Source organism: Manis pentadactyla, chromosome 6 (genome assembly GCF_030020395.1).
Source record: "Manis pentadactyla isolate mManPen7 chromosome 6, mManPen7.hap1, whole genome shotgun sequence".
NCBI classification, from domain to species: Eukaryota; Metazoa; Chordata; class Mammalia; order Pholidota; family Manidae; genus Manis; species Manis pentadactyla.
Window position 1 is genome coordinate 146443302 of NC_080024.1, and position 21928 is coordinate 146465229.

At 37.0% G+C, this 21928-nt stretch overlaps 1 protein-coding gene across 1 annotated transcript in view; it reads left to right on the forward strand.

Annotated features, from left to right (window-relative positions):
• Positions 1-21928, forward strand: part of PHLPP1 (PH domain and leucine rich repeat protein phosphatase 1) — a 218964-nt gene that overhangs the window by 156700 nt on the left and 40336 nt on the right. Inside the window, exons 5-9 of the mRNA XM_036876709.2 lie at positions 10668-10814; positions 11418-11648; positions 16987-17189; positions 19136-19196; positions 21602-21697. Coding sequence (XP_036732604.2) covers positions 10668-10814; positions 11418-11648; positions 16987-17189; positions 19136-19196; positions 21602-21697 — 738 coding nt within the window. The remainder of the gene's footprint in view (positions 1-10667; positions 10815-11417; positions 11649-16986; positions 17190-19135; positions 19197-21601; positions 21698-21928) is intronic.

The following is a 21928-nucleotide window of genomic DNA, read 5'->3' on the forward strand; positions in this document are numbered from 1 at the left end:
GGGAGTGTGAAAGCTTAAAGGAATTGAGTCATACCTTCTAAAGAACAGGCGTTCCCAGCGATTCTGAAGCAGGCCCAATGATTCAAATGTTCCTCATGCCACCACAACCACAGACTAGTCCAAGAGGAATGGGGGGCAAAAGGTAGTCTCTCTTTCTGTATGCATCCAGGAGAAGGAGCCTTTTAAGTCTTTTGTAAATTGTTTTGCTTTCTTATGTAATTATTATAGCACAGGTTGCCCTGTATCATACCTGGATTGGGGTAAAAACATTAAAGCATGGCTGTAGGACTATGTTCACATGCCAGTAAAGTTCCACACTAAAGAAATCAGTATTTGAGGAGTGCATGGAAGATAAGTCAAAGAAGTTTCTGGCTTATATCTCTTTCATACATTGATTTAACTAATGTTTCTTGAGAGAAAGTGAGTTCAATACACATTTTTAAAAAGCACTTTGATATTCTTCCCAAGAGTTGCCCTTCTAAAAAGAAAAAAGAAAAGTTACTCTGTCAAACTAGTCATTTTATGAAAGTATTTTACTGGCTCACAACCACAAGGTGGGCCCTTAGGAAGAACAACACTGACACTTAATTTTATAAATTCTCTTGGAAAAAAAAGAAACAAGAGTAAATGTAACTTGTTTTTACCCAAGCTTTTCTCTTTGTCTGTTTTATTTGACTAGCACTAAGCTTTCTCTTCTTAGACTCTCTTTCCCTATTGTATGATGTATTTAAATTGAATGGATATTGTAAAGGATAATTTGTTTAGTAAGTGGTGTTCATAGAGAAAAGAAATAGATTTCTACCTAACATTACATGCAAAAATACATCAGTGAAATAAAGATCTAAATGTAAAGAATAAAATATCATAAATATTAGAAGGAAATAAAGCCAAACATTTATACCACTTTAGGTTAGAGTAAGAGAACAGCCTCAAGCAAGCTGAAAACATAGACTCCAATAAGGGAAGAGATTGCCAAACTTGAGCAAATAAAATAGTGTGTGTTGTTGAAGTCACCATTAACAATGTGGGAAAAATGAAATAATAGGCTAGAGTGTTACGTGACACAAAGGCAGCACATGACACTGTGGGTGGCACGCAGTATTCAGGGAGCTCCTACAAATTGATAAGGAAAAGTGGGCAAAGGACAGGAATGTGAATTTCAAAGATGAGCTTCACCGAGAAACAGAAATTGAAATGACCTGACACCCTTTTTGTCCATCAGATTAGCACCCATGCAAAGGATGTTAGCAGGAAATGCTAGTGAAGGGAGCATGGAAAGAAATCTTCTCCTACATGATGATGGGGAGTATGAATTTCTAAAACTTTGTGTCATTTTGCAGTATGTATTATAAATTGTACATACTTTAGTGCCCATCAGTCATACCTTTAGAAATACAGGTGACAGTCCCTTATCCAAAACTCTTGAGGCCATTTGTGTTTCAGGTCTCAAGAGATTTTTCAGGTCATTAAAGGTACTATGTTGTGTACTGTATATTACATAACACTTTTGGCAGAGTATGGGACAGTACTCCATAAGCAAATGCATTTGTATTTCTAATGAGAACAAATGAATATTTATGTAATTTTGCCACCACATGAATCAGTGAAAATCTTTCCCTTTTCAGAGACTTTTGGATTTCAGAGTTATGGATAAGGCATTGAACACCCGTAAATACTGTATTAATCTTAAAAATAAAAGTTATTTTACCAGCAAAAACTAGTTTATTCAGGAATAGCAGAATTGCAGTTCAGGATAAGCAGGCTAGGTATGTGTGGAGAGCAGAGAGGACCATTCTTTTATATAAGAAGCAGTTGAGCTGGGAGGGCTGTTCCAAATAAAAAGTCCATTGGACTAAACTGGGAGCTCTGCAAATTGTGGCTTCTCTTTGGCTGAGTTGTGACAGTCTCTCACATTTCAGGGAGGCGGAAGGGGGAACCTTCCTTCCTCCTGCTGGGGAGTAAAGTAGTTAAACAGTTTTAACCTGCAGAGTGTCTGTCCTCTCTTCCCCACTGGGTCTGCAGTTCAGGAGGAGTCGGAGGAGGCAAGAGCTATCCCTGCGGCCTCCCTACACCTTATCATTGATCCTTGCCTTTATTAATTTGCACAATTGCAAGATAAAATCATTGATACACAAATGGATAAGCTGAATTATTTCTAACAGAAAAAAAACCCGGAGTGCTCCTAACATCAATGAGCAGAGGGGTGGAATAGATTGTGGTACATTTGTCCTTTGTGTATTACGTAGCTGTCAAAGAGTGAGATTTTTATGTACAGACTCAAAAAGATGATTTGTTTGTATTAAGTGAGAAAACAAGTTGTAGTGGAAATGTGTGTGGAATAATTCCACTCAAAAAATAGGTTATCTGCCCAGAAAATGAAATAAGATACGATATGAAGAAGAAGTTCCAACATCAACATACTCTGGAAGAGTCATTCCAGAAGATGATCATCAAAAAATGTCAACAGAGATCCTGGCGCTGTTGCAGTTGTAGCTGCATTCATCCCACTGGTTCCTGGAATTGCTATTGGAATGAAGGGGGAGATATCTAAGCTGGCCTGTGCATACAGTAAAATAACAAATTTGACTGGATCTATACTGTTGGAACTCAACCAAGAATTAGGAGAAGTGCAAGTTGTAGTGCTCCAAAATCGTGCAACTATAGACTATCTACTGTTAAAAGAACATATGGGATGTGAACAGTTTCCAGGAATGTGTTGTTTTAAATTGTCTGATTTTTCTCAAACTATTCAAATTCAGTTAGACAATATCCATCATAACAGATAAATTTTCACAAATGCTTAGGGTGCCTAACTGGTTTTCTTGGTTTCACTGGAGATGGCTGGTAATTGTAGGTCTGCTTTGGTTATGTAACTGTATTCCTATTATGTTAATGTGTGTGTGCAATTTAATTAGTAGTTTAAAACCTATACATGCTTAAGTTACTCTACAAGAAGATATGTCAAAGAAATAACCAATCTTCCCATGTTTTCTTCCATCTGCTACCTCTATAGCTTTTCTTCTTCCTTCCTAATTACAACCCTTAAATAGAATTCGTGCCTCATATCAAATTTACCGAGTATCATAATTCTTCCAAGTGGTAAAGATACCTCAAGACAAATGCTGGGCATAAAACCCACATGGCATAAATCTGCAAAGAAGTAAAAAGCTAACCTTTTCAAACAATATGGCTTCTCTCTCACTTACCAACTTTACATTTCCCTGTATGGCCCCGGAAGATGACTGGTTAGCCAGAGACGGGTAAGATTCCTCAAGAGAGGAACAACCTAAGACAGGCACAGTCACAGGGGGGCCATCAGGTGAGAAATTGGGGATCAACAGAGGTGAGGCTTAGAACCTCACCCCCACTGTTTTGAGAGAAACCTTCTGCATCCGTGGATGTTTTGTTGCCCTTGTCTAGCTTGGATTAATACTTAGCCTATAGGCACACACCTGATCATCTACATTTGCCCTCTTACAGCACTAAACTATGTTTTCTACCTTTATCTTGTATCTACCTACCACTTCAGCATTTTATTAAAAATAATAATAATAAAGAGAGAAATGTGGTATCCACATATAAATCAAGTATAAAAATCAAATGAGTATTCATATTTGAACTGACTGTTTATAGTTCATAATGCATGAGCAAAACCGAAAGTTTCTGTGATGACTGCTTGTACTGTTTCACTTGTACTGTTCACTATGTAACTTGTTCACTATGTAAGAATTTGTTCACCATGTAAGAACTTGTTCGTTGTGCTTCAGAAGATCGGAGACTGATGAGAATTAGGCTTAGGGTGGATTAATGATTGTGCATTGAGTCCCCTGTACAGAATTTTATTGTTGTTAACTGTTAACAACCATTTGATCAATAAATATGATAGATGCCCTCTCAAAAAAAAAAAAGGTTATCTGCTATTTATACATGTGTATGTTTTATAAGGTGGAAAATCTTTGGAAGGATGTATACCAAAACTTAACACTGGTTATCTCAGGAGGATGGGAAAGGTTTGGAAGGAAGTAGGAGAGACTTAATGTTTTCTCTGTATGCTTCTCTAATTTGACTTGTTAAAATGAGGGTGTATTATTTTGGTAATCAAATAAAAGCAATCTTTCTCTTAAGAGCTATATAGTGAATATTACAGAGTACTGACAGGCTGGCAACTCTCCACTAAGGTGCAGCCACTCTGAACCATCAGGGAGCTTGCTTAGCTTGCTTTTCGTAATTAATGGAAAGTAGAGGACTAAGCCCATAGCTAGACTTACAACTCTAGTTCTCGAGCAGGTCCTTCATTACTTAATATTGAAGCCTAATAATTTCCAAAGTGTATTAGCATGTCCCCAACAGGGAAAAAAACAAGTTAAACGTGGACTATTACTGTGAAATGGAAATCCAGCTACTCAGTGAATCTTTTTTTAATTGATCCACTTGTAGTGAATAATAACTCCAGAAAATAATATTGATGTTTCTCTGTTAGCTCATTGAGTAAAGCAAGTATGGTTTCCTCTTCATGACCATAGTGCGTGACACTCATTTTAAGAACATTTGGAATATGTTTAAAAATAGAACGACTTCTACCACACTGTTATTTTATTTTACAGTTAAGTTTTCTAATATATCCTTAGTAAATCCTTTAGTAAAAGATTTAAATGGATCTTAAGCTAATTAGTATTGTGTCTTCAAATAATTGTCATACTATTTATTTGGTTTTTGTTTCTTAAATAAGTACAGGCTTATATAGCCATTTTCTTTAACTTAGATGCAGAAAGAACTCTGTGCATGAATTTTTGAGTGTGGATAGATTGAATGGATAAATGCTGAGAAATGAAGAAGGATTAAGCATATCTTTGATCATGATAAACCAAGCCCAGAGGCAGGAGGTATATGAGAATTGGCAGCATTTGTGTGGGTGTTTTTCTCAACTTTGTATCGTACAACATTTCCTTTTTCTTTCCTGCCCTTGGAAAAAATGACTGCATTTCATTTTCTAAGGAGTACTTGCTTCCAGGTGATTCTTTTGGAGGTCAGAATGAAATACCCTTGAGAACTGTGGGTCATCTGTTGTAAAACCCTGTATGTCTACCTAATGAAAGTAGGAAAATTAGATGCATGGAGGTGATGCAATTTAACATTTCAGGTTAATTGTAAGAAACTAAGCAGTATTCCATTTTGTAAAGTTAAATAATTTGTTCAAGGGAATAGCTATGAATTGTAGTTCATACTAGAAATTTAGTTACTGAAGAATAAAATCCATTTCAAGCTACACATAGACTATAATACGTTAGCCTGGTGTAATGATTGCTCTGTTCCCTCAATAGCAGTTTTAAGGTATGTGCTATTCCTCCTTTGCTGTAATTAGTTATGAAGTTAGGCTATGAAATTAGAGAAAGAAAGGAAAAGGTAAGATTATACATCAACTCCGAAGATAGTTGAGCACATCTTGTATCTAGATACCCTATCATTGTTACTATACTTTGTTTTGCAATATACAGTAGGAGATGCTCATGAAAGAAATGTCACTAATTTAACATAACAGTGATATTATCAGCTCCATTCCACCATCCTTCCATGTCCCCACTATAACCCTCTATCATCAAGGCACCCCCACCCTTTTTAAACAATCATGCACTTTGTTATATGGCCCTTAGGATGCCTAGTTTGAAAGAGACTTTAAGGCTTGTTTGTGAACACACTACAATTAGAGTTTTCTATCTCTGTAGATTATCAAGTATGTTTAGTTGGTTATACTTTTCTGTGACACTTGGTATTAAAAAACAGAAATGTGCCTTGGAACTTGAGGTTAACTTAAACCTGCGTTCTAAATGCCTGCAATTGCCATTTGCTAAATGTTAATACTCTAATACTCTACCATGTAACTTCACTTTAAGAATTAACTAAGATTACTTTTTATTAGACCCTGGATAAGTGTTGATTTCTTTTCCCTACTCAGAGCTCTTTTATAGAACAAACAGACATGAATTATGTCTCTTTCCTCAAAACATATTGCTTGCTCTGGAAAGCGAAGTCATTCTTTTCAGGTTTTGTATAGTTTGGGAACACTGGGCTGTGCCTGAATTGCTTTGAATGTAAATACATGGTGTTCAAAATACCTCTTGTCCAATACTGAATCCCCTGCTACCTCTGAAGGGTAAAAAAGGAATGCCTTCCTTACTGTACTTGGAGGCCATTCTTTGACCTAGAATTATTAGTAATTGATATCTATATGACCCTCTTAATAAGATGTAGTAAAAGAAGAGCTGGAGGGATGACAAGTAGCACTGATGTTGAATGGCAGTAGATTCAAGTTACATGCTGCAGTCACACAATTTCTAGAGCCTGTTTTCTTTTTCTATGATATTGGGAAACAAAAGAAAGTGACTTCAAAGGCCCCTTCGGTTCTCACTTAATAACCCTGAGAAATAAGGAAGATATATCCACTTTAACTTTCTGTAGCCTTGGCACTGTCAATGTATATACATGTATAATAGATGTTTTTAAAAAAACAGAGTTCCTTGTCCTTTTAGTTTCTAAAGCATCAAAAGAGTCATCCCTTATTGTTAAACTGACTACTGTTGTTATCACAATTGTCATTAAAATAATTTTTATTTATTTTAAATTTTTTGATGCTCTAATTCTCCTCTACTTAGCTATATTGAACAGTTATGAGGAAATATTTGTAACCTGAGTAAATATAATATGACTTCCTTTTAACATTTAAGAATGGCAATGTTAACCTAAAGTAAAATTATTTCAAATATTTCATCAAATATATATTCTTCCAAAACAGTTTTAGTTTAGAATCCGAGTCTGTATGCACATTTGATAACTTAATTTGTCCCATCTGTTAGCATCTTTTATTTTGTAGGAAACAGATTTCTAGTCTTTTCTTTCCTAACAGTATGCTGTCACCTTGCTCCCCACTCTGCACTCTTTAGAATGAAGGTCATGGGAGGAAAGGTCATCCACCCTCCATTTTGATCTCTTATCTTTCTCTTAAACGTTGCCTCCAGTTATCTCTTTCTCCCATTTTAAGACCAGAGGAAAGTGGATTCTAGATGGACTTTCACTGTTATCTTTCTCTGAGGGGGTTTGTGAATTAGCAGGTATCTGTAATCTGACTGCTTTCCACATCCATAAAGAAAAAGTGGAACTCTAAGAAGGCTAAGGGTTAGAGTTTTCAAAACAGATGAATTTTAATGTGTTCTGATCAAGAACTTGAGTTCTCAGAAACAATCCATGCTTTGTTTGCTAAACAAGTCTGAAGAACTCTGTGTTCTTTTCTGGAAAGAACTTGGGGGATGGGCAGAACAGGGAGGAATATGAGGGATGCAGGGAATGCAGTGAGGAGGAGAGAGAGAAATTTCAGATGCTTATACATGAGAATCAGTCCTTCTGTTTTACAGGTCTAGGGCAAGAGTGTAGATGAAGGCCCCATACCACATATCTAAACATTTTTTATAATCAAGCTAACGAACTGTTAAATAAAATACATCTTTCCTCCTACCTTGACAGATACACTTTTTTAATAACCTGCAGGCATAGATTCAAATTTAGAGTCCTCAGACCCCGTGGGATTCTGGTGATAGCAGCCTGAGGAGAGCAGGCCCAGTGACCCAAATCTCTTCCCATCTCCACTCCATCCCTCACCCCGCAGGGATGCGGACACTCATCCAAGCAGCCCAGACCTCCAAGTTCTGTCACTGCCAGGGCCTGTGGGTGCACATACGCTGGGAGGATGGGCCCAGGGAAGAGGCCCACCTCGGCCCTGACAGTAAGTATGGTGTCATTTGGGTTAGGGAATCCTGAAATCTGCTTGCTCTTAGTATGGAGAGAGTGCTTGCTTCTCTGATGGAAATATAACAAGAGCCAAATAGGTACTTTACATTTTCTGATAGCCATGTTAGAAAAGTAAGAAGAAACTGGTGAAATTAAATTTAATAATACATCTCATTGATCCAATATATCAATTATCAGTTCTGAAAAATGAGTTTACATTCTTTTTGTACTGAGTCTTTGAAATATGGTGTGTATTTTATACTTGGAGAACTTTTCAAGTTGGCCTGTCCCCATTTCAGGTGCCAGTAGCCACCTGGGCTAGCGGTACGGTATTGGGCAGTGCAGCTCTCGGGGCAGGGAGCCCAGACTCCTTGGTCTGTACGGGGCTCTTGGCCTCTGGGACTGAGGTCAGTTCTCTTTACACAAGGTCTGGTAGTGTTTTTGTCACTGAATTGATGTAAAGAATTACTGCACTTCTTTGTATTTAGAGTTGGTGACCATTTAAAAATACTAAAGACACACACATAAAACTTGTGGAGGTGCTTGTTAGAGTTGGGGTTTGTTTGTTTTTTTTTCTACTAGGGCTTTTTCTTCCCAGAGGAACTTTTTTTTTAAGTTCATTTCAATTGCATGCATATTTTAAAACTATGGCAGTTTCACCAAATGAGGAGTCATATCTGGAGAGTAGGCTACTGTTTTTGTTTGGACTAGAATAGCAGTTTCATCTGTTTCAGGATAGAGTTGCCAGATTTAGAAGAAGAAGAAGAAAAAAAAAGCACACAGTTAAATTCTTTTTTGGTATAAGTATATTCCAGGCTTATCCTTAAAAAATTATTTGTTGTTTATCTGAAATTCAAATTTAACTGGATGTCCTGTATTTCATCTGGTTGCCCTATTTCAAGCCTCCTTTACCCTCCCAAAAATTGAGGACCTAAGCAGTTTTTATTTTCATGGATTAAATCTATTAATATTTACTGTCTTAAAGTTCTAAACTGAGAAATGTTTTAATATATACTAATTCATTAGAAAAATAATAAACCCATTCATGTCAACATTTTTTTTAGTGAAAAATAACTACTTTAAAACAAAAAATAGGGAGAAGAGTGTCATTGTTATTTCTGTAAATCTTTTAATGTTTGGCTTGATAGAAGAGAGCTGGAATCTCATGTGTTTCTGCACCTGATCAGGTGTGCTGTCACCAAGACAGGCACTGTGTGGAAACCTCCACTGGGTAATTGGGAGCAAATGAGAGTAGCTAAAGGCAAATGACATCTAATATTGTTATAAAAATAGTTTTGACCCTGGGAGTGTCCAGAAGGGATCTCAGAGACTTCTTCCAGGGTCCCCAGTGGACTAGAAGTAATAGACCCTGTAATTCTAGCTTGTGTATATAGATCATAGATAATCAGAATAGAGAATAAGCATTCTCTGTTTTAAGAAGGCCTGATGAATCCCATTGTGAAATGTAAAACAAGTTAAAAAATGATTATTAATGTTTAGCAGTAATTCTTAAGTAGTTTTGTTTTTTAATACTGTTAGGTTAATACTCTGCCATCCAAGAAAACAAATATAAAAAAATCAAGGTCATACTTTCAACCTGTCATATAGGCTCATAGTCAGCTTTCTGTTTAGAATAAACTTCTACGTGGTTATTTAGAATAAAAGTTAACATTTTTATTATGTAATTCGTCGAATAGGTCACATGACAGTTTCTTTAAAATGCGGATTGGATTGAATTGGGTTTATTTTTAAGGTGTGTGTTCTAGGCATAGTGCATACTGCCTGGTATTCAGGCTTGGGCAGCATTTAAGATAATTAGCATAAATAATTAGCAATAATTAACCTGATTCTCATCCAAATAGAAAAAGAATAGAGGGCAGCAAAGGCCCAAATGTAAGGGGTGCACAGAGAAGTGAAACTTAAAGACTTCTTTAATTACTCTAATTGCTTTGACAATTGAGAAAATGCAAGAGTCATTAACAAAAATAGAGCAGGAGGAAGTGCTGGTCTAGGATAAAGATGGTAAATACAGTTTTGGACTGGATATGTTGTAGTGTAGCTTCGGGAGAGGAGATGGCCTAGAGTGATGGGTTAGAGAGAGTTGTTTACAGAGCAGGTAAAAAGTTTCCAAAGAAGGCAATGTAGAGCGAGGAGAAACTGCCAGAACAAATCCGGGAGGGACACTTAACTGAGCTGGGGACAGGAGATGAAGAAGGAAAGAGAAGGAAACATGGGAGAGGAGGTTTGGAGAGAGCAAGGGAGGGGCAGGGTGAGGACAACATCTCCGCGAGATGAGAAGAGCTTTTCGCAGAGGGGTGTGTGGTTGGCAGTGCCAAGTGCTAGATCGATTGAGGAGTGATGGATAATTGGTTCTTCAATACAGAGCTATAAAACTTGGTTACCTCAGAGAGAGCGTGGCTTTGATGAATTATTGAGTTTTTAAGATTTCAGGTTTGGATTTGAGAAAAGTAAAGCAGGAGAGTGTTGGACTTGTCTGGATAACGCAGAAATTCAGAAGAGCTAGTTCTGTCTCTACTTTTCCTGCGGCTCTGTTACCATTAACACATGTATTAGGCTGGCTGAGGTTCTCTTAGGTCTGTTCACTGCCATACACCAAGAAATTTACTCCAGCAGAACTCTCCTCCCCAAATATTCAGCCTTAGAGTGACACATTTGTGTGTTTTTAAATATGTTTATATTTTAGGTAAAACACTGACTTTAGAGTCCGAAGATGTGCACTCCAGCTCTGTTGCTCACCTTACCACTAAGATTTCTGTTTCCTCCTCTGTTGAATTAGAGTTGGGCCAAATTATCTCTAAGACTATGCTAAAACTATGTGATGTTTTGCATCTGTGACATTTTTCTTTTCTTTTGTTTTATTGTAATAGGTTCACCAAGTTGAAGAGTCTTAACCTTTCCAATAATCATTTAGGGGACTTCCCATTAGCAGTCTGCAATATTCCAACTCTGACGGAGCTCAATGTGTCCTGCAATGCCCTTCGAGCAATCCCAGCAGCCGTCGGAGTTATGCACAAGTGCGTACGGTAAACCCCACTGCCCAGTATTCCTCAGAAATCTCTGCAAGGCTATATTGTAGCCTCAGCACATGAGATTAGTTAGCTTGTTATGTTGGTTAAGTAAGTCTTGCCCCATATCAAGAGATCAGGCTCTTGTATCAGGTTCATTTGTAAGTTCTTAAACAATGAAAAAATATCCTTGTTTACAACTGAAGAGCCCTGTGGATGAGTGTGTCTAACTATTCGAGGAGTGGTTACTTTCTCATTTTCTGAGTTATGTTGAATTCTAAGACTTAGAAGTTTATTTCTAAAAATAACAATGTAAGATGGGTATTTGTGCTGATTCACACTGCAGTTAGCTCATGTTGTTCCCATTTAGGCCTATGTAAGTTGGGAAAATTGGTCATAATTTTCATTTTCAATAAAAATTAAGATGCTTATCTCTGATCTTTTCTCTCTGGTTTATTATTGCCTTGGGCTGTGCCCTTATGCATTTCACAAAGGATAGTACATTTTCTTTTTCTAGTAATATGATCTAAATCTATGGAACTTGTGTGTTGATGATAATAAAGATGTAAAATTTCCACATTCTCTTTATAATTCTTCTGTTTTTTATAATAGCTTACAGACATTTTTGTTGGATGGAAACTTTCTCCAGGGCCTTCCTGCTGAGTTGGAGAACATGCATCAGCTTAGTTATCTTGGTCTTTCTTTCAATGAATTCACTGACATTCCAGAGGTATTGGAGAAATTGACTGCTATGGATAAACTTTGTATGTCTGGAAACTGTATGGAGACTCTTAGGCTACAGGCTTTAAGAAAAATGCCTCACATTAAGCATGTGGATCTAAGGTAACCAGTTTTAAGACATATATCCCATTTGAATGGTTGGCTTATATTTTGGGGGGAGGGTATAGTCTTTTTGGTGGCATTCTCTTGCCAAGACAGACAGGCTGGTTAGTTGCAATTAGGACCCGTTTTTCTATTTCTGCCCAGAGGAAAGACTAATGATTAATTAACTGTAGGGTTTGCTCATACCTGAAAATTGTTTTAAGAAATTTCTCATTGATGAATGACTATATGACATAAAGTTCTGCCTAGTTTTTTAAGTTTGAACTCAGTTGAATTTGTAGGAATAGCTAGGGCTATTGAGTTAGAGAGCTGTTTATGAATGAAACCATATCATTGAAAGCAAAGTGGATTTTTTTCTTTTTCTCTTAGTCCTCCTTTTCTGTGGCTTAAAGCATTTGACATCATTAAACATTTCTCCTTTCTTAAATTTTTGTTCCTTCCTTGGCTCCCCAAACTTAATATAATGTATACATTAAATTAAATTAATTTATTTAACTTATTTTAATTTTCTGTCTCTTAATCCAAGTGGCTCTGCCCTTAATTTACTGTTCTTTACAGAAATATAAAATGCATAGTCTCTCATTAGCCCCAAGTGTGACTAGAACCTCTGCTCTCACCCCTTGCAAAAGCAAGGAACCTCCACTTTGAATCCTGATCACACTAAACTCCAACTGAAAACCACTAGCACCGTCCTTGCTACATCAAATATGCTCAGAAATCATCCCTTAGTATGTAAGATTCAGTTAGTTTCTAATGCACAAAGAACTAGGACACAAGAAGAAAGCTATTAAATTTCCCCTTTTTTCAGAAAAAGTAAGAGCCTGTCATGGGATTAAGTACCTGTAAAGTAACCTGTCAGACTTAGGCCTTAATACTAACTTGACCAATTTGATGTTTCTCAACCAAACTAACTCTCCCACTAGCCAGGGGCTAATGACCACATAGAAGCCATGTTAAATCTTGGGAAAGATATTTAATGTCTTTGTGCAGTTGTGTTCTCATCTCTAAATTATGGTTAATAACAGAACCTAATTGATAAGGTTTTGGAGAGAATTGAGTTACATACTTAACACTACCAGCAAATGTTACATACGATTATTATCTGATTGCGGACTCTGGGGGCTTGCTCAGCTGTCATTTTTGACATCTTTACAACATCTCCTCTTTCCTTACTATACTACCCACTTTCCTCTCTGTTGGTAACCCCAGGCCTTCAAACAGCCCTTCCCAGTTTCATCAGGTTAGAGAATCATCATCTTTTGCTCCTCTCTCTTTTCCATTCGTATTATCTGGCCTGGGAAACCCGATCATTCTGGTCCTTTCCCTTTCCTTGGACTAAAGGAATCAAGCCTGTCACACCTGGGGAAGTGTTAGCAATTTGCAGACTTAGAATTCTTAATTTGGGAAATACAAATGGTAATAATTTATCTGACTTTGAGAGCTTTCAAGAATGTGACAGGAGAGAAGACTGGACACTTTGTCTTGTTGACTTCTGATATAAATTGTTAACATTATTTGCTTCTGTGTCATTTGGATTAAAGAAAACCATATCCAAGAATTTAAGCTCTTTTATTTGAGCCACCCTGCTTGGTACAACAATAGTTCTATTGACTTCCAGTAAAAAGCATGGGAGGATTTCTGAGTTACCTGAAACATAGAAGAAAATATCATTTTTTAAAAATCTGAATGAATTCATAAATAAGATCTAGAAGTAACTGTTCTTATTTATAAATTCTTCAGATTTCTAGGTCTGATTGGGTCTTTTTAAATGCAGTCAGAGGATATTTAAATACTAGAATTGGCTTTGGACACTCTAAAGGTTGAATGATTATGAGTAGATAGCTTCTCCCCTTCAGGCCACTGAGCTGAGGAAGGGGAAATCTGGCCAGATTTGCTTATAATTCTGCCTTAAAATTTTAAATTGAAGCTAATGGAATGGTTTAAGGGACATTTCACTTAGTTTCTGTAAGCAAAGAGCTAATTTTATTGATTTTTTTTATTCCTTCAGATGGAAATATTGCATCAGATTAAAAATGATCATTTTTCTTTTAATCTTACTCTTTCTTGATGTTCTTTGAGTCTGATATTATTTCTTCTGTGTCATCATTAGTAATTCCTCCTCCTCTTCTGGGTCCAAAAGGAGAGTGTCGCCCACATTTCTCTTCATCATCACTTCTCTTTCTACTTGGCAGTTGCTTATACTCTGAGGGCCCCCTCATTCATTCACCTTTCTTCTCCATGTTAATTATCTCCTAGTCTTTCTCTAACCCTTATTTCTCTTCTTGGGACTAATTCCAGTTCATCTGACAGCTGGGGTTTCCCCTGTCAATGCACTTAACCAAATACATGTGAAAGAGAATTCAGTTTCCTTCTTGATTTAACCAGTTCTTTGCCCTGGATTCTTATTTTTGCTGATAGCAACACCACTTCATTGGTGTTATGCAGAAACAAAATTTTTGACTCTGCGTCTAGTGTCTAGTCTACCACCAGAGCCTATTAGTTCTGCTTTCACACTTGTTTCTCTCTTTGTCCCTGCATTTTCCTTCTCACTGCTACTGTGGTCTCCTGGCTGAGCCCTGCTTCCATTGCACAGCCTCTAAAGCAAGCACTGTCTTGCTTAGAGCCCTCAATTTCTCGTGCATGGCATTCAAGCTCTCATATCTGGTTTCACCCACCAACCTGTGAGTCCCTTGAGGATGAGGCTCTAGTTCAGAGCTGCTCACAGTCTGGTCCTCTAACCTGAGCTGGTAAGCCAACTCTGTGCTACTTTTTCACTTTGAGATATGTATAGAAATTGAGTCTTTATGTTTTAGAAAATGGAATGGTTTGCCATTATTACCACAATATCTAAGTAGATCTGTTTAAGTTGACTCATCTTATTGTACAGGGAATAGACCAGTATAGGTGTTAGCCAACTCCCATGATGAACTGCCTGCAGTGTGAGCTGCGTATTGGTGTACACATCAGTCTATGATGGATTAGAAGTTCAGAAAATAGATACTTCACTGTAGGTAATTCAAAGCACTCTGATTTATTCATGAGCCCTCAGCATTAGCACTCAATCAGGACAGTACTTGGTAACTACACATTAACTAACACACCTTGTAGCCACATTCACACTCACATCACACGCCCAGCACTCTGCAGGACTCCTGCACTCGTGCGTGAAATTCTTCCATGCAGATGATATTCTGCTCTAACTCATGGATTTGTGGGCTGCTGTCTTCTCCCACTGACGTCTATTAGATTCTGCCTGCCCTTGGGATTCTGATGAGATGCTTCCTCTTCCATTGCATCTTTTTAGGCCATTCTCTGTATTTTATACATCATTTATGGCACTTATCACATAGTTATAGTATTTATACTTCATGTTTTAAAGCATATGTGATTTTCTTTACTAAATTATTAAGTCTGTTGACAAACACATCATTTTATTCATCTCTGATTGACATGAAGCCATAGGTCATCATCATCACCACCGTAGACTTTCATTGTTTGCAAAGTCCTGGCACATGTAGTCATGTGACTTTCTCAGCTTGCCTGTATTAGATTACAGATTAGCATTAGACTTAATGAAGAGGTTAGGTGACTTGCTCAAGGTCATATGTGCCAAGTGTTGAGCAGCCATCTGGAGCTAGAACATCACACATGCTCTGTCATACTGCGTACCTACACTTAATAATGTTCAGTGAATATTTGTGACAAATAAAGTGCCTGTATTAACTGAGGGGAGTGGGGGAAGGAAATTTTAACCACATTTTGCCATTATAAAAGTTCATCCTAAATAGTTGTATTTTTGTGTCAACTAAAAATTTTTGATATCTGCATCCTGAAGGGACTTGGCAATATAAAGCAAACAATAGGAACAACATCCCTCTCATTAAACCAATCCTTTAATAATTTTAGTGTTAATACAGTTAAGTCATAGTGGGGATGAAGATGCTAATACCACAGTATGAAGGTTATTTACAGTGTAAATTAGGAAGACTGGGCCATTTTTTTCAATTCCTGTAGTCTGTTGTATCCAAACTGAGATTTGTTTTTTCTTTTTATTCTGTGCATATATTCTAGTAATCTAGTGAGCATTTAGAAATAGACAAAATGCTGGGTTGAGGCCAGTTTTTTAATCTTACAATCTGGAATAAAAGAGAAGAGGAAGAAAAAGAAAATCCTCTTGGGGACATTTGAAGAGGCTGTATGCTGTGCTTGCAGGTTGATAAATCCTAGCTCTTTGCTCTCTGTCACTCATCCTTGTGTTTCAATAACTTTATGATATTGCTATTAATAATAAAGTTACCATCACTTTGTTTTATTTTTTCAAAGGGCAGAAATTCACTACTGAGTACCTTTGGCTTTTTTCTAAGGTCCAGTCTTCATATTAATGCTCTCCTAACCACGTGCATGATCCCAGCACTTTGTTGGCTTTGTGATGAGAAGTACAGGGCTCTTGTTTTTTGATAAAGGAGTTGGGCATAGCCTAGGAAACAAGGAATTGGAATTTCCATATATTTCTCTCCCTTTGAAGCTCTGCTTGTCTTTGTTACGTCAATTCCTGGGCCCCATTACTACTTACTTCTTGTTGGTGGCTCATCCGTGGCAGCTTCAGTCTGTTATCCTAACTAGTTCTCGTGGTTGAGGTCTGCCGGCTTTCCCTCTGTCTTGCTCTATCCTAGACTTAATCCGAGTCATTGTCCTGTGTTTCACAATCTCTCAGTGAATCTAGATGCCACATTGTGTATTTTCTGTACTTGGTTCTTTCAAACAGTAATTCAATGATAGAGATAGTTTCGGTAGTCAGTCTTTTCTCCTGAGCCAGTGAAAAATCCATATATTTGCCTTCTTACCTCTGGTGCATAGGTGGCTCCGTTCATTTCCCCCCTGCCCCAACATTTGCCCTTTAATTCTGTCCCATGTGAACTGTTCATCTACCTGCTCACTAATTATTTTTCCTTAAATATTTAGTAGTAATGTGCTTAATGGTTTGTTCTGTGTTCTTTCAATCAAATTCTTTGAAAATAAATGTTTTAAGTGTTTCTTTTTTTCCTTCTTGAAATGAATTAAGGTAAAATCAGTATGCATATTTCTCTTCCAGCCTTTGCAGTCCAAACTGTGGTTCTGACTATATTGTCAAGGTTAAGACCTTTGTGGGGTTGTAGATAAAAATAGCCCGAGAATCTGGCCAGTTAAGGAAGGCCTAGATGGTGAGATTAGAGAAATCACAGAGAACTATCACATAGTCAGACTTGAATCCCTTCTCATTACCTCGGCATATTAGGGTGTGGCCATGTATTTATAGCATTGTGGTTAATTGTAGTCTTTGTGTCCTTTTCCCCTCAAGACTGAACATAATCAGGAAGCTAATAGCAGATGAAGTGGACTTTCTCCAGCATGTTACTCAGCTTGATCTGCGTGACAATAAACTTGGTGATCTAGATGCTATGATTTTCAACAACATTGAAATTTTACACTGTGAAAGGAATCAACTGGTGACGTTAAACATCTGTGGCTATGTTCTAAAAGCACTATATGCCTCTTCTAATGGTACGTAACAGAGATGAACTTAGAGCTTCTCTTTGGTTCCAAGGATTTACTTGGCACCATCATCTCTATCTTGCTTTGAAGTTACTTTCCTCATTTAATAAAATAAGTGTAAAATTTTGCTAAGATATACAACACTGATGGACAGTCACTGCATTGGGGTTTGGGGGGATTCGATAATATGGGTGAATGTAGTAACCATATTGTTTTTCATGTGAAACCTTCATAAGAGTGAGTATCAATGATACCTTAATAAAAAAAAAAGTTTAAAAATTTGCTGAGATAAAAATCGTAAATGAAGAATGCTGGTATGGTATTGAAAGGAATCAAAAAAGAAGGTTTTATGGTTCCTGACTTGTATTTCTCATATTGTGATATTTACATAAGTTGCTCACACTTTTCATTTGGCTCCTCTGCTGAAAGGGGAACGAACTAATTCCTGGGCTACCTTGTTGAGGCCGTAAATCTGGAACTATGATACAATTTTGGGGAGTGAAAATGAAAGAAAGGTCCCTTTTAGACTCCATTCAGGATCTCAGATTTCAGTGTTCCACTGTCAAAGGAACTAATCTTAAGAGAAACCTGAATTATATACCCACAGAGACACCACAAAGCAAGTCTTATTCATTTGATGAGATCTCTTCCTCAAAATCTGAAAATCATGACAGTTCTAAAAAAAGAAAAGGTTATACGGGCATATGTTTGATAAAGTGAAGATTTAAATTTCCTGCAAGCAAAAAACTGAATGACAATTATTTACTCTACAAGTTGAACAAATTTTCCTCCATCATTTGTTTTATGTATAGCATAGTGCATCTGTTCTAAGGCTAAGGGAATGTTTCTTAAAAATGAGTTCACCATCATCTCTCTGGAAACAAGCCAAACCTCAAATAGCTACAGGTCACTGAAGAGTTACAGGATTTGGAGTGTGTGTCAAAGAGAAAAGAATCTGAATGTGGTTTGTTTGGCAGATGGGAGAAGACAGGGAATTGTGACCTCATAGGTGCCTGCTGGAGAGTGGTAAGGAGTAATTGTGGGATGTGTGGCTTGGAGTCAGATGGTAAAGCTTTAAAGCAAGTGCATTAAGCTATAGAGAATCAGTGGAGATTCTTACATGGTGGAGATGTGATGGATGTGATGTGTAAGACCTGTTAGTGTCAAAGTTGTGCACAGAGAGCATTTGCGGGAGAAGAGTGGAGGAATCCTCCTCAACACTAGTCCAGGTTAGTGTAATGGTCTTCATGTGAGCTGGTGGGAACTTGCAGTCAGGACCATAGATGTTGATTTGAGACTCATCTGCTCAGAGGTGGTACCTGAAACTATGGCAACTGGGAAAGAAAAGAGCACTAGTTCCAAAAGTGGTCTTAAACCCTCATAGTTAGCTGGTGCCAGAGTGGGCAACCAGGTTGCTGGTGAGTGTTTAGAGAAGCGGAAGGACGTCTTGAAACTACTTTGTCCGAGAAACAAAACCCGTAGGTGGATGGTGGTATCACATTTCCTAGTTTGAGGAAGGGTTTTCAGATTTGAGTAGAGGAAGTCACTTATGACCCTCAGGAGTGCCGTTTCTGTAGAATGAAAAAGAAAAAAGCCAGGATTTGTTTGCTTTTATGGAAAGAACACTGAATGTAAAAAAGCTGTATTCCTACAATTAATCTTCTATAGATAAAATTTAGCTTAGCATATATAACAAGATGAGAGCCACAGTAAGTGGTAGGGAAAGAGGTAAGAAAATAGAATGAGTAATTAATTTTGATCTCTAAATAAGATCTTGTGATTAAATTAGAAGTTCTCTGTACTTTATGGTAGTTTCCAAGTTGAATAAGTAGATGTATTGTACCTCCTAACCTAAACAATGGAGAATGAAGCCCATTAATGATATTCTACATAGAACAAGAGTCTCTGTGTCACTTGAATGATAATGTTTTTGTGTTTTTTTTTCTGCCTCCTAGAACTTGTTCAACTTGATGTTTACCCAGTTCCAAATTATCTGTCCTACATGGACGTTTCAAGGTAAGAAGCCAAGTCCTAGAGAACTATAGAGTGTGCTTGACAGTTATTTAGATGATTCTGTCTGAGCTTATGCATAAAAACTTCTTATATATTTTGAAGGTAAATAATACAAATTAAATTTAATAGTTTCTACTTATTCTCTGAAAATGTATATAATTATCTGCCAGTTAAAGTAACTACGTTTGTGTGCTGTAGCTCAAATCAGAAGAATCAGAGTTGTGTCAGTGTGGGCACCAGTTTGACCACATAAAGATTCGTGAGTTGAGGATTATATATGGTTGGAAGATCCAGTAGTTCTTTAATTATATTAACCATATCTTCATAGCTTTCCCTGAAATGATGTTAATTTCATTTTTTTTTAATGTGCTCTAACTCTGGTTTTTCCCCTTCTCTGTTATTTTGCACATACATCACCTTGCTAAGAACCCTTAGAAAGTAGCAATAGCCTATCAAAGTAGTATTTCTGTACAGCCTACTCACTTTTCTCAGCTCTTTTGCAGAAAGGCCGACCTTCTTGCCTTTTATAGAAATTCACTACTGCAGTGTGTCAGATGTGCTCCAGTTCCCACAAATATTACAGACTTTTTCCTGAAGGCACAGGCATGTATTTACACAAATTATGCTTTAATAATCTTAACACACTAAAACTGAAACTTACTTTTAACAATTTCAGAATAAATAATCGAAAATTTTCTGAACAACCATAGTACAGGGGACTGTGTGGCTTTTCTCAACATGACACTTGTGAGCTCGTTTCAGTGTATAAAATTCGATACAACTGCTAATGTAATTTGTCAGGTGCACAATTTGCATTTCATCATGAAAACACAAAAATCTAGCTATTTTGATAATTTCTCAGTCAAGATTATATGATACTGGAATGGGGTTTGGATACATGGGTGTGTAAAGTATCTTGAAGGGATAGCCTTAGTTCATATAGTTGGCCATCGAGTGAATGTTTTCATTTGATTTATAGGATGTAATTGGCAAAGGTTTCCATGAAACCCCTGAGACTGAATTGGAATCTCTTGTATTGTGCATGTCCCTGAACTCTGCCACTTAAATGCTGTTTGTCTTTCTTTTGTCACTCCCATGTCAAGAACTGCACTGTAACTTGCTCTGCTTTATCTACCTCTCAAACCATAAGACTTAGTCCTAGAAAACCTCTGATTTCCCTCCCATAGCTCTGAGAAGCTCACCTCATCCTTTTGTATTTATGTTGCCTCCGTAACTGAGCTGTCATTCATTATAGTGTTAGTAGGTCCTTAGAGGTCCTCAGCGTTCAGAGTTCCAGGTGACTGTATCACTTAGAGGAGTGTGTTACTCTGTCTTGAGGCGGCATATAATGAGTGGGCCTTCACTTTCCTATCTTACTGAGGGATTTTAGAGGTTAACCACTGTAAAATAAAATAATGTGTCAGTCTTTCAAAGCCAGAACTGTGTGTGACTACAGACATTAAACAGAAAACAATGCCTTCTTCTCTATAGTTTAATAGAAAAGTTGATATAGCTGCTGAATTTAAAGAACATGATTTTTAAATAACACATAATGCCACCACCCTAACATCAGAACTATTTTTACATTTTCTCTAATACTGTCTTTGTCCTAGGTTTTTCACAAAACTGTTTATCTGTTTTTAAACAATTGTAGTCATAATATACATAACATTTTTGATTTCCTTGGCCTGGTCATTTCACATATTCAAAAAAAAAAACAATGAAAGGCTAGCCCTCTATGACTGGGGAGACATTCAAATATAGTAGACTTGTCTAAGAGTTGGTCAGTTGACTTAATAATTAAAGTCATCATTAGTTTAGTTCACTTGTTTCGGATAATCATAATTGCCATCTGGTGCCTAAGTAAAAATTTTCAGATCATTAATTCAGAGTCTTAAGAGTCAGTATACCTTTTCTCTGCTATTTCTTCCCATTAACCTATGGCTGTGTTTTCATACCTACTGGAATTGAGAAGTATTTTAATGTTAAGGGTAAAAATGTATATTGGAAAATAAACCTCTTTTATGCCATTTGCCTTACTTGACTTAACTGGACGTAGTGTATAGTTTTAGTTTGTTTTTTTTTCCAATATAAGACATCTTCTCCCTAAACTTACCTGGGCTTATAGATGTTGTAGGAGAGCAATTCTGGGAACCAACCTTTTTTTTTTAAGACTTTAGACAGGATACAGATATATATAACTATGTCCTTTCTACTTTTTCTTTCTTCCTTATTCCTTATCATATTTGCTTCTAGATTAAACTGAATACATATATCCTTTTGATTTATACTCACTGTGCTTTGGCATTTTATTTGAACTATATTTAGTCTATGTATTATTTTGAGTTTTGAACCACATTTTAGGCCAAATGACAACCAAAGAAAAAATTGTATATTCTTATATTTAGGAACTGCTTAGAAAATGTGCCTGAGTGGGTATGTGAAAGCCGAAAGCTAGAAGTTTTGGATATTGGCCACAATCAAATATGTGAACTTCCTGCCCGGTGAGTAGGACAGATCAAGTGAGAAAATCTCAGATTAGATAAGCAGCTTTAAAAATTGCTTATTCAAGTTTTTAGCTTGTTATTATGAACCCCTAGAAGAGTTTATTTTAGAACCTTACTTAGTATCTTTTACCTCATCTGGTGTCTTCAAGTAATAAACTTTCTTCATGTTGTGAGGAGTGGAGTGATGCTTTGACTGTCAAGCCAGAATTTTCAAAGCCCTGCAGATGG